Source organism: Mirounga leonina, unplaced genomic scaffold, assembly GCF_011800145.1.
Source record: "Mirounga leonina isolate KUSES-001 unplaced genomic scaffold, KU_Mleo_1.0 Mir_129, whole genome shotgun sequence".
NCBI lineage: Eukaryota > Metazoa > Chordata > Mammalia > Carnivora > Phocidae > Mirounga > Mirounga leonina.
Genome location: NW_023270323.1, coordinates 3,303,930 through 3,322,849, shown reverse-complemented (window position 1 = coordinate 3,322,849; position 18,920 = coordinate 3,303,930). Strand labels below are relative to the sequence as shown.

General features: G+C 35.5%; 1 protein-coding gene across 1 annotated transcript in view; it reads right to left on the bottom strand.

Annotated features, from left to right (window-relative positions):
* UNC5C (unc-5 netrin receptor C) overlaps window positions 1-18,920 on the bottom strand; it is a 344,363-nt gene that overhangs the window by 129,392 nt on the left and 196,051 nt on the right. The window contains exon 2 of the mRNA XM_035004478.1: window positions 12,385-12,606. Coding sequence (XP_034860369.1) covers window positions 12,385-12,606 — 222 coding nt within the window. The remainder of the gene's footprint in view (window positions 1-12,384; window positions 12,607-18,920) is intronic.

Below are 18,920 nucleotides of genomic sequence, written 5' to 3'. Positions count from 1 at the left end.
TGCTTCCGCACAAGGAGAGCCTCCCTTACTATTAACAACCCCCACCAGAGTGGTACATTTTGTTTTATAACTGATGAGCCTCCACTGACACATTATTATCACCCTAAATCCATAGTTTACGTTCAGGTTCGCTCTTGATATTGTACATTCTATGGATTTGGACAAATGTAACGACATATCCACCTTTATAGTGTCATGCAGAGTCGTTTCACTAACCTAAAAATTCTCTTTGCTCTACCTATTCACCCCTCTCTCCCTCTTGGCAACCACTGATCTTTTTAACATCTCCATAGTTTTGCCTTCTCCAGGATGTTATATAGCTGGAATTATACAGTAGGTAGCCTTTCAGATTGGCTTCTTTCACTTAGTAATAGGCATTTAAGTTTCCTCCTTATCTTTTCATGATGTGAGAGCTCATTTCTTTAAAGCACTGAGTAATATTCCATTGTCTGGATGTATCACAGTTTACTTATCCATTCACCCACTGAAGGACATCTTGGTTGTTTCCAAATGTGGGCAATTATGAATGAAACTGCTGTAAACATCTGTGCTTTTGTGTGAGAATAAGTTTTCAACTTTTCTGGGTAAATATCAAGGAGTGTGATGGCTGTACCATGCGGTAAAAACAAACAAACAAACAAACAAACAAAACTAAACATACTCTTATTGCAATTCTTGGTGAGATGTCTGTTAAGGTTTTGTGCTTTTGAACTGTTGTCCCCCCAAAACCTATACCCACATCTGAATCCCTAGCAAAGGGGAATGTTCCCTTACTTGGCTAAGAGTCTTTGCAGATGCAATTAAATTAAGGATCTTGGGATCCCGAATTACCCCAGGAGGGCCCAATTCCATAGACACACAGAGAAGACAGACACGGAATGGAAGATGATGTGAGGAAGGAGGCAGAAATTGGAGTGATGCAGCCACAAGCCCGGGAATGCAGGGCAGCCACCAGAAGTGGGAAGAGACTAGGAACAGACCTTCCTCTGCAGTGCCCAGAGGGGGCGCTGCTCTGCTGCATTTCAGACTTCCAGCCTCCTCGAAACTCTGAGAGAATAAATTTCTGTTGTTTTCAGTCCCAAAGTTTGTGATAATTTATTGTGGCAGCCCTAGGAAACTAATATAGTGACTAAGGGCATTTACTGTCTACATTCAAGGAGTGGACTCAAGAATCTGACAGAGCAAAAAGGTGAGGAAAGGCTGTCTGCCAGGCAGTGTTTTCCTGGTTTCACAAGTGCCCCATGTAATGGGTGTGGGGAGGCAGCCTTTTAGTCACTACCGTCATTTCATACAGAGGGCATCATTGTCTAGGGTCATCAAGACTGTAGCTATAAAAAGAGGCATGTCATTCATTCCCTGCCATTCCTGGAATTGCCTTGCACAGAATATTCCCCTGGGTTTTTCCAGCTAAATTTTAATTCACTCAAGCCCTAGAGTGCCCCCCCTCTTCCCTCAGGAGGCTGCTATCCCTCAGTCTGAGAAGTTTAATAGGCAGAGACAGGCGAAAGGAAATTGCAGAAAGCAGGGGCTCTCTACCGTGTAACTCTATACTACGCGACTATCAAGGGGTTTCATGAATTTATTCTCATGATGAGAGGAGAACCGGAGCAAATGGTAAAGCATACTCTTTATTCTCTCTCTTTTCCCTCATCTCTTTTGCCCCATTCAGACTGTGATCTCTTTAAGTGCATCGGTCTTAGTTGTGTCTCTACTTACAGCAACGAGAAGTATCTGGGGCATGGTTTTTGAATAGAATGTCTGTCTCTGTCCCCCCTCTCTGCTGTGCTTCCCAGCAGTGTCTCCTCTTGCCCCACTTCAACCTGGTTGTATGTTAGCATTGCTACAGAGCTTAAAATGAGTGAACAGACAGACAAAGAGTAAGTTATGCCCTGCTCCCAATTAAATCATTCTCTCTGGGGTGGGGCCAGGACATAGGTGTTTTCAAAAATCCCCCCTGGAAATTGTCAGATGCAGCCCGGGTTGACAGCTAGCCTCCTCATCGTTCCTTGTTGCTCTTGCCTTCATGGTCTTGGAGATTTCTCCCCAAACAGATTTTTAAAATCAGGTTAAACCCTTGATGCAATTAGGAATGAGTCCAAGACCTTCCTAACATGATGTTTTTCATTACTAGATATTATATTTCCTCCGTGCTGTGCTTGCTTTTTTGCCAGACCCTGATATTTTGCTAATTGTAGCTTTCATGTTATACATGCTGATTTTATATCTCCAAACAGTGCTTTTCAGAGGAACTGAAAAGAGTGGGTATTTCAACAGGCATCCCCAAGATGGCTCTGAAAATGCCTACCTAAGGGATGACTCGAGATAGATGATATTTGGGAGAGAAGACCAAAGTGTTCATGGTGAGGAAAGCCCTCTCCCCTCATGTCTTAGCATTAGCTCCTTCATCAATTGTGGCATTTTTTAACCAAAAAATTTCTGCTGTGTCTTTGAAGATGTAAAAAAAAAAATTGCTAGGGTGAGGAGAGAAAAAAACAGTACCAAAATTTTGAACCAATTATTGTGAGAGTATTGGATAGTGAGATTTAGTGATACAGAGACTCGACTAGAACAGATTACAAGGTGTGACATCCCAGAATAAAAAGGGCAACACCCCGGGTCATTATCTCATAATTATCAACCAGGTTTACTTATATTAGCACAATAAGTACCAACACCAAAAAAGTGTATTTTAATTTTGAGAGAAAGCCATGCTTTTTGTCAGCTAACCTTCTCTTTTAAGCTGAGATTGTTTCTTAAACTTCCTTAAACAGGTTGCTTAATTCATTTCATGCAACAATCCAGAACTCTGTTAAGTATGTTCCTTCCTATAAAGATAAGAAATAAGAGACTGTCCTTAAACCCCTCACATATTATAGCCAAAGGTTAGATTAAAAATACACTTCAGCTTTTAACACTTGCGCTATTCTCACTTTGAAGTGGGCATATTAAAACTCTAGGCCACAGCATATGCATGGTTGCTGGGCACATGGCAAGATTGCTATAGCAACACGATCACTACTTTCATTCCTGAAATGCCCTGTTTGGGTAGCAAGTCATTGAGATGAAGAATGGTCCTTGGACTTGCTTCTTATCGTAGCCTCTGTGTGGGCTTCGAGATGGGTAGCATTTGATTTAGCTCTTTCTAAATTGGGGAAAATATACAAACACACTCACACACATGTGCATATGTATATACTTGTGTATCTATTTGTATATACATATATATATGCACAAATAGATATTCTTGATTAAATTGTATTAATCAATGCTTTCATCTTAGTTGTGGAAAGACAAAGGAGTAATGCATTCCAAGTAACCTTGCCCTAAGTGTTAACTGACGGAAAAGAATTCCTTTGTGTTCATTACAGTAAAAACTCTTGCTGTATGTAATTTTAGAAAATTTCTGTTTTCCTCTAATGAAATGACAGCTCACTAAAACTGTACTGAAAGGTGTAATGTTTTCTTGCCTCTACTTTGCAATCATGTTCTGGGCCGTATCTGTTCAACAAACACATGCTATTAAAATTTTCTATACAGTATGTAATTCAAACAGGACAAATGTTCCCCATGGAGCAGAATTAAATTAAAATTACATGGTTCCACAAATACGGCACAGCCAGGGTCTGTGAAGTATGTGCCAGGTCTATAATATTGATATATGCAAATATCGGGATTGCCAAAAATGAACAAACAACGTTAAAAACTTCACAAAAACAGTAGATTAGAAACAAAAGGAACCCAAATGGGTAGCCTAAAAATTTTCCAGTACTCACTTCTGTTTGTAATTTAGGGAAAGAATGGAAACAAAAACCAGGTTTCTACACAGTGAGAGGGCCCAAACCACTCAGCCAGCCGAGACTCATCTTCATGCTAGAATGGAGTGAAAGCAACAACTAAAATCTACATTCTGGAACTCTGACCCAAGCATGTATTTGTCATTGCAGCTGAGATTATGTTGGCCATGTTAACTCAGATGTTTAAAGACTTAAAGTCAATATGAAATAAGGATGAATCAATTGTGAGCACTAACAAATAAAGAATAAGAAAAAGTATTTCAGGATGATTGATATCCTGTTATCTCTCGCCAAGGTATCAGACTGACTTAGTGGAAAAACCTTCATATCCTACATGGATCCTTACCAATTTTCTGTTTTTATTTTGGGGCCAGCCTTATACTGAAAAACAAAAGTTGTTAGTTTCTGGTATTGAAATAAGTACCCCTGGGAAGGAAATCAAATAAATAATTGGTTTATATCCCGGAATCACTTATCTTCATTGGCAGGCAAATATATTACAGATATAAGGCTCTATTCTTACAGAGGCAGTATTCCCACTGACTTAATAAAAAAAAAAATTATCGAATGAAGTTCAAATAGAGCTTCCAAATTTTATGCATCATTTCCTAAAATTTAAACAAAGGCCATGGAATTTATATAATTCCTTTTGAAAATGTTCACTCTGTTAATAAGAACAGAGTTTAAAGTAATTATTTTACATAGAGAAGAATGATTGGTATGTGTGTGTGTAATATGTAAAATAGCTCTTCTTATGGAAGATTGTTATCTTGTCTATTCCTCAGATCACCTATTCATGAACTATCTCAAATAAAAACATTGTCATCATGTTTCACTAAATTTCAGTTACTCAAATTTAGTAGGATGAGTAGCTATAACCCCACAAAACAAACTTTTATTATCTCCTGTGCTTAGAGCCTTGTGTTGTAAAATTCATAACAGACAGAACTTTACAAAAACAGAGGCCATACAATACCATTCCAATCTAGTTGAAGAGACAAATATAAATATACACACACACACATACATAGTTACATATGTATATTATGTACATATGTATTTATATACATATATTACTTATATATGTATATCAAATATATATTTATATATTGTATATCTTATATATATGAATATAACTCCATAAATAACATGACATTATAAGAAATTGCCATTTTTTACCTTGAAAATGGTCAAATATTGATACTCTCTAATGGTTTAACTTACCACACATACACAATTCACACTTACGAATATAATAAAAATGGAAGTATAGATAAGGGAAATGTAGACGTGTTACATATCACTTGAATTTTATAGAAGGACTCATCCCCAATATTGCATTTGAGATACTTCTTTAAGCATGAGTAGGATTTTGACAGAAGTAGGATAAGCAAAGTATGGAGTAAAGGATCATCAATTCATACACACATACTTACTGAGCACCTGCTAAGAACAAACACCAAGTCAAGGATGGAACTAGAATAGTGAAAAAGACAGACATAATCCTTGATTTCATGGAGATTACTCTTGAGCTTATAATGTTTAGAAGGAAGAGGAGAGGTAATTTGAGAAAGGAAATATAACTGTCCCTCTCAAGGATCTAACATTAGTAAAGCCAGGAAGTAAGCAGACTTGTTTTCTAAAGTTCCATATGACCTAAGTAGGACCAGTAAGTCCAGATAACAGAAAGTCAATTATACTAGATTTAATGAAGAGCATGCCAGTAATGCATTGAGTTTAAATGCCTGCCACAGTCTCACAACTTAAAAGTTTCTATGATTCCAAGACACCAAAATGTAAAGAAAAGAGTGTTCACATTCATTTAATACAACTTAAACAAATCCCATCTAGTTTCCCTTTGAAAATGTATGAGCAGCATCTCCTAAATCATGTCTTGGTAATGACATTAATGTTTCATGATATTTTAATAGAGGTTCTATGAAAAGGAGTTCAGTTGCCAAATATGATGAGGTTAAAAAAAAGTTTTCCAATGCAGAGCTTTCCTGGGACTTTTGCAGGAAAATCTACTTTATACTTTTCTCCAAAAGGGGAATATAATTATTACAGTGTTTCCTAAAGTATCTGACCACAAAGCTTTTGCTTCTTTTTTTTTGTTTTGTTTTCCCAAATAGCACTTACAAGACCCTGGTGGTTCACTGAACACAGTTTAAGAGGAAAAACCAAATTTGCCCAGTGTCTGGGACATGTGGTGGAAGAGAAACTACTAGAAGAAGGCTAGTAACTACCTGGAGAATGGTTTGCTGTGGAAAAAGGCTGAAACCAAGAAGGTGTTGGAGGCTACCTAAATCATCTAAAAGGCATATGATAAAGGTCTATAATACTAGGGGGGTTATAACAAGAATTAAGGACAGAAGGATGTTTGCAGGACAATTCTGAGAAGAACTGGCAATAGCTGATAATCACTTTGACTGTTGGAGTAAGGGATGAAGCTGACATTTCTGTTTTTGGTGACAGGATGGAGAGAAGAGGTATCTGAAAAGAATAGAGAAGAAGAAAAGAAAAATTCACTAGTGCCACTCCTGCACCAAACAGAAACCTGAATGAGCACAGCATATTTGCAAAAGCTCCTTTTGGAGTAAGGCAAATTCACTTAAATTTGTGCCCTGTTCTAGCTTCTCTTAATCAGTTTTTTTTTCTTTCTTTCTTTTTTTTTTTTTCTGTTAAGGCTCACCCTTTTGCTAGTTGGCAAAATATTGAAGACCTTTAAGAATAGAAAGAATCATATCCTAAGCACTAGTTCAAGCTATTCCAGAATGAGAAAGGAGAAAAGAAAAATTTTCTTTTTTCTTGGCAATTGGTTGGTTGGTTGGTTGGCTGGTTTCAGTGGTAGGGAAAGCCTTTTTAATAAAGACAAAATTAAGAAGTCTTATAAGAAAGCATTCTTAAATTTGAATATCCAAAGCCAAAAACCCCAAAAGCCAAGGGACAAATACACCTGGGTGGCTCAGATGGTTAAGAGTCTGTTTGCCTTCGGCCCAGGTCCTGATCTCCAGGTCCTGGGACTGAGCTCCATGTTGGCCTACCAGCTCAGCGGGGAGTGTGCTTCTCCCTCTCCCTCTGCTTCGTCCCTGCTTGTGCTCTCGGTCTCTCTCAAATTAATAAATAAAATCTTTAAAAAAAAAAAAAGAAAATCTGACACAGAAAGGCAGGCGAAAGCGTGAAAGATAAATATTTAGCTGACATTCTGAACCAGATTTTCTTTTCTCAAGAAAAGGGGAAAATGTATTCATAGATCTTTTTTTAGACAAACTGTTATGTGTTCAGTAGTTACGGCAGAATTTGGGGAGACACTACTGGGTGCAGGGTCAAGGGCAAAGGAATCAAAGAGCCCCGGGTTCATACCCTTGCTCTGCCACCTCCTAGCTATGTGATTTGGGGCACGTTAGTTTCTTTACCTTGCTGAGCCTCAGTACTCTGATTTACAAAAGGAGAATCCCAGAAATTATCTCCTAAGATTGTCATGGTAACTAAATGATATAATACACGTAAGGTGTTTGATACAAAGCTTGGAACTTTTTATTGTTGTTGAGTTGGCAAAACAGATAATATTTTGCTAATGTGAGAATAATTAAAAAGGAGAAGGGAAAATCTCGGGGATTATTAAAATTTCAAACCAACCGAGGTTTTCTAACCTCCCTGCTTTTTTGTAGAAGAGAAATATTTGCTTTTTGACGGTAAATCTTAGGTACCATGGAAACAAGGGTTGAAAAGACTTCAAGTAAATAGAAAGCAAGCAGCCAAGCCTGAGATTTTCTTAAAAATGTAACCATACAATTTTGAGCAGATCAAGATTTCTATGGAATTCTGAAAGAACATTGATACTTATTACTATATTACCAAATCAAGAGCTTCTGACTATTGAAATTTTCAAAACCATCTAATATGTACTACTTTCCACTTTTTTGTTTCTTATGTTACATAGTTGCAAGAAATGCAAATGTGGTTTAAACGATGGAAGGCAAACATTAACAGTAATAAATGATCTTTAATCAGTACATTTTATCATCAATGGTATAGCTTTGCTCAGGGAGTACAAATCATTGTTTACTTCATATTTCAGAACTGGAGAGTCTATTTAACACCTTCATAATTTAAAAGGAAGAATTTTGTGAGTTGGAGGAGAAATTTTTTTTCCAGTTTTATTGTTTTGCAGTTTTTCAATGTGAAGTTATCTTTGATGAGGGTTTTCGAGAATGTATTTGATTTTTTCAATGTATCTGATTCTACTGAACATGCTTCCAAATATTATAATTCTAAGTCAGAGTTATCTATAAAACCAAACTCATTTGCAGTGACTTCTCTCTCTCCTGCATCATCTGAGAACCATTTGATTTTTTAAATGCCAAGAAATTTCTCTGATTTGTAATATACTTTAAGACTTGATGTATTCTAACGTTTCTTGCTCTTAAGAACCACTACACCCCCAATTAGACTATAGTCAGACTGTATTAAATGAAGAGTTGAGAACCAAATTTGCAGGTGAGTCCAACTTCAGGGAAAAAAAAAAATCCCCAAAACCATGTATTTCAGTTTCAATTCCATTTATAAAAATGCTTCTGACCTCATGGGAAAGCAAAGAGCTCTAATACAAGAAGGCCACAAATTTTCCCCCAATACTTGTTCAGATTGGAGATTTATGACAATAGGCAAAGAGATGCAATAAAATGGTTTGGACTTTTTTTTCAGATTTCATTATTTATTATGAAAATAACACATTCACAGGATTGGAAAAAAAAACAAAATTATAAAAGAAATCTCCTTTCACCCCAGAATTTGAGCTGCCAACTGCTTATATATTTCTCCAAAACATCCCAATGCATAGAAAAATATATGTGCATCCTTTACATAATGAGGATATATTACATGCAGTGATCTGTACTCTGGTTTTCACTTCAAATTTTATGTGAGAGATTTTTCTACAGCCTCACATATAGAGAAACCTCATTATTTTAAAAAGCATCACAATAGTCCATGCAGGGATGAACAGACTCAATCCACCTCTGCAAAAAGGGTGCAAGGAACAACCTTGTATTTCAGTCTTGGTGCTCATTTGGAATTTTAGTTTAGATCCTAAATTTGTAATTACTGAGTGAAAGGGTATATACTTTTAAATATTGGTAGGTATTCTCAAATTGGCCTTCAAAAAGATTGTACCAGTTTGCAATCTCATCAACAAAGGATGAGATATTCCCTATCCCATTCCTTTACCAACACTCTGTTTGGATCCTGACAATATCTTAAATGCTTATTTACCAATTTGCATTTCTTTTCCTGCATCTTCATGTTCAACCTCTGCTCAAGTTTCCGTTGAGTTGCTGATCTTTTTCTTAAATATATATATTTTAAAAACTAGGAATATATTAATTAAGCTAGCCGTTGGATTAATGTATGTCCACAGATATATTCCTGTGTGTGTGTATTTGTCCCTTGGCTTTTGGGGTTTTTGGCTTTGGATATTCAAATTTAAGAATGCTTTCTTATAAGACTTCTTAATTTTGTCTTTATTAAAAAGGCTTTCCCTACCACTGAAACGAGCCAACCAACCAACCAACCAATTGCCAAAATTTTCTAGTGATGTTAGTGATGATTATGATGGTGGTGGTGGTGGTGATGATGATGACATTAAGCCCTAACATCAAGAATTTATTTTATTCTAATAAATGAGATAAAATCCAAGATTTATTTATTTATTCATTCATTTAATTTCCAACTGCCTATCTTGTGGACTGAAAACCCATCTTAACACATTGTAAAATGCCTTAACTGAGTATTTCCTGGTCCCTATTTTAATCCATTAATCTGTATGTCTTATTCTCTGCTCAGATCAAACTCTTCACTTCTTTAGTTTTGCAATATATTTACAAAGAGCTGGGGTTCCCTCATTATACCACTATGTCAGAATTCTTCCGGCTATTTTCACAAATTACTTTTCATACAATGTTGGTGACTTATTGATTCATTTATAAACAGCAAACACTTAAAAATATTGTCTTTCTACATTTTCATATTGTACAAAGACTGCAATCTCTGAAACCGTCCAGAAGAGACTTTTCTTTAAGTTGCAAGATTGTAAAAATAAATATACTGTCTTTCTATCCAAGAACAAGGTAAGTTTTCCACTTGTATAAATCATTGTATTTTTCATACTCTGAGTAGCATTTAAAGTTTTTCTTTCTAAAATTCTGCAAATTTCTTGTTAACTTTATATGTACATATTTTCTTTTACATAGTTATTGCAAATGATATCTTTTATTCCATTATAACTTGAATGGCCATCTGTAAAAGAAAAGTCGATGGGTTATACGAATCTTTTTTTCAGCCACTTTTCTGTATTCTCTTGATGTTTTGTCATTTTTTTAATTTAAAAATGCACTTTTTCCAGATATACAAAATCATACTATTTGTCAAAAATGATCATTTTCTGCCTTTTAAAACAATTTTTATATTTTTCAGTTATTTGTCTTGCCTAATTGCACAGGCTAGTACATTAAGAACATTCCAGATAGTATTGATATCTGAGGGCATCTTTGTTTTTTTCTAACTTGAAAGGTAATACATTTGTCTGGATGCTGGCTTTCTTGTAAAGTTTTGGATGAACATGAAAGACAGCCCAAAGCTACATTGCATTCCACTCCATCCATGAATCTGAGGAGCAAGTGTCGGCGGCTGCCAATTCTGCCCTTAGTCCTCATCTGTCCCATCCTGAAGTTGAAGAGAAACATCCCACATAGTTCCATTTATAAATGCTTTGCAAGGTATTCTTAATGACTGGTGTAGGCAATATTAATTAATTTTATGTGGAAATAATAAAAAATATAATGTTTTAAGAAGGGAAATGTCTTACTAATAGATATATATGTTCACACATGCATACGTGTATGTTACCAACATAGCATGAAGCTGGCAGAGGTGCCCAATATCAGAGCAGTTTAGGTTTTATTCCTAATCTTCCTGTATAGGCATTTTCATTAACTCAGTAAAGAGAAGCCTAAATATATTTGTGACTTTCATCTTAGCTTTTGTGATGTCTTTCTTTTGCTTCTTACCGTTAAAACTTGTGTATTTGAAATCTTTACAAGTAAATGAGCTGAAACAAATAAAACTAATTCACTTGAGATTTTGTAGACATCTGGTGGAGTTATTTTCTGAGTAATTAGAACGAGAGGTGGGACAATTCCCTGAAGTAAAGCTACCGTACAGTTGGATACCCAGTTATTTCTACAGCCATCAGATTGCAGGCAGCGAGCATATTGATTCACAAATTGACAAACAATTATGTAGAGCTGCCACCTGATTGTCTAAGACCCATTTGTGTTATATCACTATATGCTTCACATGCTTTTCTAAATGATGCCTTTTCTCTGTGCTCTCACAGTCTGTTCCATTTCTTTATGTCCCATCACCTCAATATGCCCTTCACATTGTTAGAGATAAGGAACATAGATCTCCCTCAAGAGCTGCTCTCTGCTCAACCTTGGTTAATCTGACATTCGGATACAAAGATGAATTAATTACAATTTGGATTTTGAAAACATGTACCTATTTTAGTAGGGAGAGATATTTATGAAAGAAAATAAAGATATTTAAATGTTTCCTATTTAGCTTGGAAATGTTGTTCAGTGAAATCTTAATATTTAAGATATATGTCTTAATATTATAAAATCATAGATCTGGAATGGATCTGAAAGTTCCCATTGTTATTCTCACTGTTAGGGAGCAAAAGCACTTAAACCACTGTAGAAAGATACACATCTTTCCAGTTTATAATAACTGTAGGAGATTACACAACTATCTTAAGTCACCCATCATAGAGTAAAAAGATGCTATTAAGAAAGTTTCCTTTTTAGCCAATCTAAATCCCAGAGGTTATTAAAATCTACTTTATCCTCTCTCTGCCTTTAGTATTTTACTGTCAGAGATAATATTTACTGAGCAATAAAGTCAGGCGTTTTCACCATGCCAGGAACAAAGATAATCTGATCAAGACCCACCCAGATGGTGGCTACACTCACCCATTCGCCTCTTCCTGGATCCCACACTATCACTACTCTCAATCACTCTCAATTTAACTTTAGGTAAGAGATAATTAGGATTTATTTTTAAATGTAAGCAAAGGACACAGGATACTTTGAATCTGCAACGTTTAAAATTGTTTAAAAATATAAGGGGAAATTATGCATGTGAATTGACATTTGATAGTCGTAAATAAAAATTACAAACTTATCCTTAGTTGAACATGTTCCCGAACCCAGGGATATTTAGACCAGACACCAGAATTGACACACAAATGAAATTCATCTTTGACTTGGGCACTTGCCATTCATCCCATCTATTCATTTTCCTCATTTATCTTTTTCAGCATGAACTATGTCCATCAGGAATCAAATCAAGACTTATTCATCCCATTTTACTTTGCAATGCATGGATCGAGACCAACAAATTCTACCCAAACTGAACCAAAACTTTTGCCAAAGGATAATCACTCACAATCAAAAGAACAGTATGACATCATGCCAAAGTAGTGAGTTAGTGAATCCTCAACAGTAGTCCAAATACAGGGAAAACTCACCAGAGGTTTCGTCTACTCTCTCATCTACTATGTGGTCCTTCTGATGAACCCATTCACTATTGCACTTGAAGTAGATCTGGGTGGCGGGGCTGGCTTTACAATACAGGTTCACAGGTTTATTCTTCACAATATAAGCTTCTTCAGGCTCAATAAGAAAATGTGGTAGAGGTTCAGGTGGATCGGATGGAAAGGTTTCTGGGAGTTCATGAAAAAAGTCGTCATCTGGTGAAACAAGAAGAAAGTGGAAAACATTCAAGTCATTGTAGCCATTTGCCATTTACTTGCTATTAATTTAAAAATAATGACTCATAAATGATCTAATTAAGGATGTGTGCACCTGCTATGCACCAGGCAGTATGTTATGTCTCTTGACTGGCTGCTCAATTAATATTTTGATTATTCTCATTTTTACGCATGGCAAAACTCAACATCAGGGAAGGTAAATATCTTGCCCTGAACATGCATATAGTAAATAGCACAACTGGAATCAGAATCCAGGTTTATCTCACTCAAAAACTGTGATCTTCCCAATATAGTACTACACCTCCCACTACAAAGAGTTCCCCTTGAAAGCTAACAAAAGCAAAAACAGTTTCCTTACAAAAATGTATTTGAAAAATATAAGGCTCATAGGTAAACCTTAAGTCTTTGCAAGAAGCCAAGAAGGAACAATAGGAACATGAAATTAATGATCTTTAAGTTCAGATTCAAACCTATCTTTATTTTCAAAAGATGCCACTGCATGACATATTCATTCATTTATTCATTCATTCAACCAAAACTATTTATTGAGCTCAGGATTATTCTCAGCACTGGAAATACAGGTAATAATATCAAGTCAGTCAATAGTAGATTGATAGTAGAGCCTAGAGCCTAGCAATGCTGTCTGGTCTTAGAGAAACTATACCTCAAATATCAGATGTATGATATGACTAGTCAAACCTATTCTCATTAGACTATTACTGAGTATTATCACGAACAACAAGAGTCAATAGTCTCATTTTTTATAGCACTGAAAATTATCAAATATATTGCTCCCACCCTGCTGTTTCAACACCACCGAATAAACAAAACTCGTTCAAAACCACTTGAGATATTTGTACACTTGGAGGTATGTTTTTCATAACTTGGGTTCTGTATGGTTCCAAATAAAAATAGATAATAAAAAAAATGCCCTAAAAACCCTATCATCATGTTTCACAAAAGTCAAGGTAAAAAGTCCTTCCAATACACTGAAACTAAGTTAGACCTGATAATTTTCTTCCTGTGACAGATAGTGGAGAGCAAAACTATTGTTCATTCTTTAAGTTGATAAAGCACCCCAGGCTAATATGTAAGGTTAAAGGTGTGAGGTCCAAATTAAAAGTTTTTAAAAGTTCTTTAAAAGTATACACATTCAGGGCACCTGGGTGGCTCAGTTGGTTAAGTGACTGCCTTTGGCTCAGGTCATGATCCTGGAGTCCTGGGATCGAGTCCCGCATCGGGCTCCCTGCTTGGCAGGGAGTCTGCTTCTCCCTCTGGCCCTCCCTGCTCTCATGCTCTCTCTCTCATTCTCTCTCTCAAATAAATAAATAAAATCTTAAAAAAAAAAGTATACACATTCAGTAGCAAATACATGAGGTAGTATGGGTAAAGACTGGTTGCTCATATGTTACCTTAAAATTCATTTTATTCCTCATTCAGTTGTTGCCCCGTTTGGGGAGATGACCATTTGTAAAATGGCCATTTGTCCGCTAAGAAACCTGGCCTGGCACTTTTTCCATCTAGCTCATGGGATAGCTGTCAAACAGTGACCATGTTTGATCTTTGCCAATATGTTCTGTGGTAAAAACTGGCTTCACTTGCATCACAGACACAACGAGCTTTCAAAGCTCCTCACAATTATAAATTTCTGACACTGGGATGTAAATGATGCTTCCTGTAGCTAGCTTCCTTTCTCACTTTACTTCCTTAATTTGCTATCTTCTGGCAGGGCATCGTTTCTGGTTTTTCCATTGTTGAACATCAAGGATCCAAGCTGTCTGCTAACTAAAGAAAAACCTTGGTTCCATCAATTTCAACTTCTTTGGTCAATATGCAAGATCACTCAAAACTGCTTAAATAAACATAGTTCAGAAAGGCAAAGGAATGGGGAACTGAGGTATTGACAGATCCATCAACATAAAGCTGAGGTCTTGAAGGCCTTATTCACTGCCCCCCCCCCATGCACTTACTGTTATATGTGATGACAGACAGTTCTGGTAATCAATAGAGTGCCACAAAATATCAAACTGAAATTCTGTAAAATGTTAGCTGCTGTTTTTAATTATTATTACTCAAGAAGGCAGAGTGTCAATTCATTTTTTTTTTACTATTGGTGTATATTTATACATACCAAAATGTGTATGTATTTTAATGCATTTATTCAGGTTTCCAAAATATAAAAACTTTCCTTTCAGTCATCGTTTTAGAAAGTGAGATTTGTTCCTTTAGCAGGAATGATGATTGCAAAATATCAGGTGACTGTTTACTACCTTACCTTATTCAATCATGTAGCAAAGTACTTATGTATTCATATCCTACAGAAAGATAGGCATTAAAAATTGATTACCCTTCCTTGCCAAAAGCATGTATTTCTTCCTTCTGATTATTTTATTGTAAACTACTGGGAAGACTAATGGAAGTTGGGAAAGTCACACATATGTTTTCAACTCAAAAGGGGCTCTGTTAAGTGCTGGAAAAAATAGTAATGATTTAATGATGTCTTTAAAAAAATGTATGGACAAACTAATTTTGTATTTCCTTAATTTTGAGTTTTAAGACAAGAGGGTCACTACCAGTAAAGAGAAATAATTCTATGTCTTGCTTTGAAGCTTCATCAAGTGCTGATTTTTCAAGGTGTTCGTTAAATAACACTTAATATGCAACTTATTAAGGAATGATTTCCATCACTTGAAATATTTTCATTATGTGGCAAATACAATGTTTCTTTTACATATCATTCTAGTTTCTGCATAAACCCCATCTCTTCAGTTGGATCTATGGAGATGCCTTAACCAACGACATCATATTAGTTTATTACTATTTCTTATAACACACATACAGTGTTTAAATCTATGCCTAGATAAATTCACATCAGGCAATGTGGCACATTACTTCTAGTGCTCAATTCAGGGGATGGGAATGGCACATCTAAAGATAATTTTCAAGACCTTGACTCAGTAAGATATGTATAAGGGAGTAGATTTGACAAAATAGGAATGGACTGATTATCGTTGGGTTCACATGCTGCTGGGAACTTCTTCCCTTCTTCATTTGCAACAGGTGGCCTGGATACCATGCCCCTCCCCCATGTAAACTGGCGCAGACAACAACTCCCCCATCATCAGGCCAAATATGCTAAGACAATAGTTTCTTTGCTCTAGACAGAAATGGTAAGTCTCAGCATTAATTTCAGAAATTGTCTTTTAATGAAATTTCATCTTAAATTTTTTTCTAGAGTACATTTTGAAAATCAAACAAGCAAGCCAATTCTCTTCAGCCAAAATTATAAAGGAAAACTTCTGAGTATTTAAACATCTAGCGTGGTTACATCTATATGTATTTGACAAGGAAAAAAATGACTATCTCCAAATACCATGTGTATTTAACAAGGAAAAATTAATCATCTCCAAATATCATGCATATTTAATAAGGAAAAAATGACCATCTTCAAATACCATGTGTATTTAACAAGGGAAAAGTGGTCAACTCCAAATACCACGTCTTTAACAAGGGGAAAAAACTGATCATCTGCAAATGAGCATCTACAAATACCTTTTTGTGAACACTTAGCTCCTCTGCACTATGTATGCATCTGCCTTGCACACATATGGTGCGATCTACTTTTCAGTTTTGTCAACCAGTTTTACGCAACTATTACCAATTTTCAAAAACCAGAAACATAACAAATGCTCAACGCTAGAATGAAAGCTCTTTTGGAGGCAGGAATTATTGTCATTTTTACTTCTATTTTCCATTAAGTCTAGCACTGTGCCAGGCACATTATAGGAGGTCAATAAAAATCTTATAAAAGCATGAATATTCAACAAATGGCAACTGTGATCATTTGGAAAAGGTTCACGAGGTATTTTAGAGTTCATAGTGCCTGAAATGAATTTACAAATACCAGAGGTTGTAACAACAGCAAGATCTACAAACTGGACTGGCTACAAACTTTGTGTGGCCTGATGCAGTGTGAAGATTTGGGGATCCTCGTTGTATGAAGAATTTGGGAATGGTGACAGATGAGCACTAAACCAAGAGTCCTATGTGATAGTGCAGGTCACATACCCATGAAGTCGGTCCTATCTACAAATGTCAGTTAACTGAGCATTCTATCTACTTCACGGAAAAATCTGAGAATTAAAATTATATCTTTATTAATGGATTTTTGTTTTAGAACTTGTTTGCTATTTCCCAGCTTCTTATGATGATTAGATGTTTTCTAGAAGAATCATGGCTTTCCAGAGAGAGAAACTCAGCTTCCAAATAAGTCTCTAAGCAAGTGTGTTTGCAATGGTGTGCAAGGGAAAGTGTGCAATTTTATTTGTTCATGGCTTTCCCTTTGGATGTATTCTAGTGCCCATTCATGTGTCTGATTGAAAACAAGTAATATCCCTGCCACACTGAGGCTAAATCTTTCAGGCCACTAGAAGACTCTTTAATACACGGATATAATATGGTTTGAGATTTTAAAGTTCAATACATGGAGATAACAAGGTTTGAGATTCTACCTTGAGTTGGTAGACTATTTACTGAGATCAGTTGCTAGCATGCAATTCATTTTACTATCTAAATAAACCAGCTTTCTGATACTATTAAGATCATGCTACAAAAAACTATAAAAGAACAATTTTTTTTTTCAGCAGGGAGATCAGTGAATGCATCCTATTATTATTTTATTTCTTAATATAAATATCCAAAGAGTCCTGAAGTCTTCAGGGAGATAATGGGAACTCAATTTGTGAACAGCAACTTCAGATAATGAACTTATTTCTGGCAACATGCCACAGTTATCCCAAATTATTATATGTTGTATAAAGGCACATCCCAGATGCTGATACAGATGGCATTATGCTAATTGGGCCATATGACTTGATTAATAAAATCGCTAAACAAGTTTTCTGCATGTAGTTTGTTCAAATTAACGAAGTAAAATTTCCGAAGTTGGCTTTATTCTGTACATTGAATTCACAATTAGCTTAAAACTATAATTGCCTTTTCAGTTTGGATATAATATTATTATTCATTTTACCCTCCTGTAACATTTGACTTAATTTTCCATTTCTACCATTATTCAATATTGGTATTACCATTTTCATCTTGATATCAGGTAAATCTCAATATTTCTTTTTTGTTATCTCATATAGCCTTTGTTTTTTCATTTATATACAAGAAGAGAAAGCTTTGTGCCATGTATTATTTTTATAGACTTTCATTCCACCTAAATCTTGACAGGAAAATATTATGCTATGAACATCAATCTAGGAAGCTTAGGTTGCTGGTTTTATTGCTATGTATCAAGGCTTAATTTTCATCAACTTAATACATAAGTTTCTATATTTCTGAATCATAAGACTTAAACTATTATTGCTTATATCATAAAATATAGGACTATTATCTCTTTGTCTGAGACCTGAAGCGTATTCTTCTGAAATGGAATTTACTTCCAAATGATTCAAGAGCAATTTAAAATGAATGACTGCAAAGCTAATTTTATCTGCATTTGGCTGCCCATCCATCAGAGAGATAATTCATGATATATTACAACAAAAGGCAGCTGAAATTAACTATTTGAATGAGACTCTAGCTTATTTTTAATATTTTGATTAAAATATCCTTTGGAAGACAAAGACTATGGTCTATATTTCAAGCAACATATTAATGGATTCATCATTTAAATTTAAGTAGCTGAATATGTAATGCCTTAAATGTATTACACAATTTGGAGGTACTGCATGATTCCAACTCCAAAAGAAAAAAACTTTTTTTTCTTTTCAAGAAATACTTTCGAAATCATGCTTAGATATGATTAATGGTGACACAGAATCAACATGCTATTGGAGATGCACTTACTTGTGAAAGAGAGGCACCTTCTTCTGCCCCATTTTAAGTCTTTATGATCTCTGAGTTTTATTAATATAAAGTCCTCCTAAATGTTTTCCTGCCTACAGTCTTTACCTCTGCCATGTAGTCTATATGGTGCTCTTAGAAAACTGCTTTCAAAAATACGTTTACTCCCTTTCTCAATTAATTTAATAAACACAATGTAAACCAAGAGGGTAAGTTTATTTTTGCTCATCAGATTAGCTAAAATATATTGTATGATTGATGAGGAGTTGAGGAAATGTGACTTTGCATATACTGGCTGTAGTGTAAATTGGCATCACGGTAGAGAAAAATTGACAATAAAAATAAAAATTAAATCTCTGCACACCTCTGAATAGGTTATCCCACTTCTTGGAATACATCTTACAGACATAATGGAATTTCTAGGGGTGTGTGTGTGTGTATGT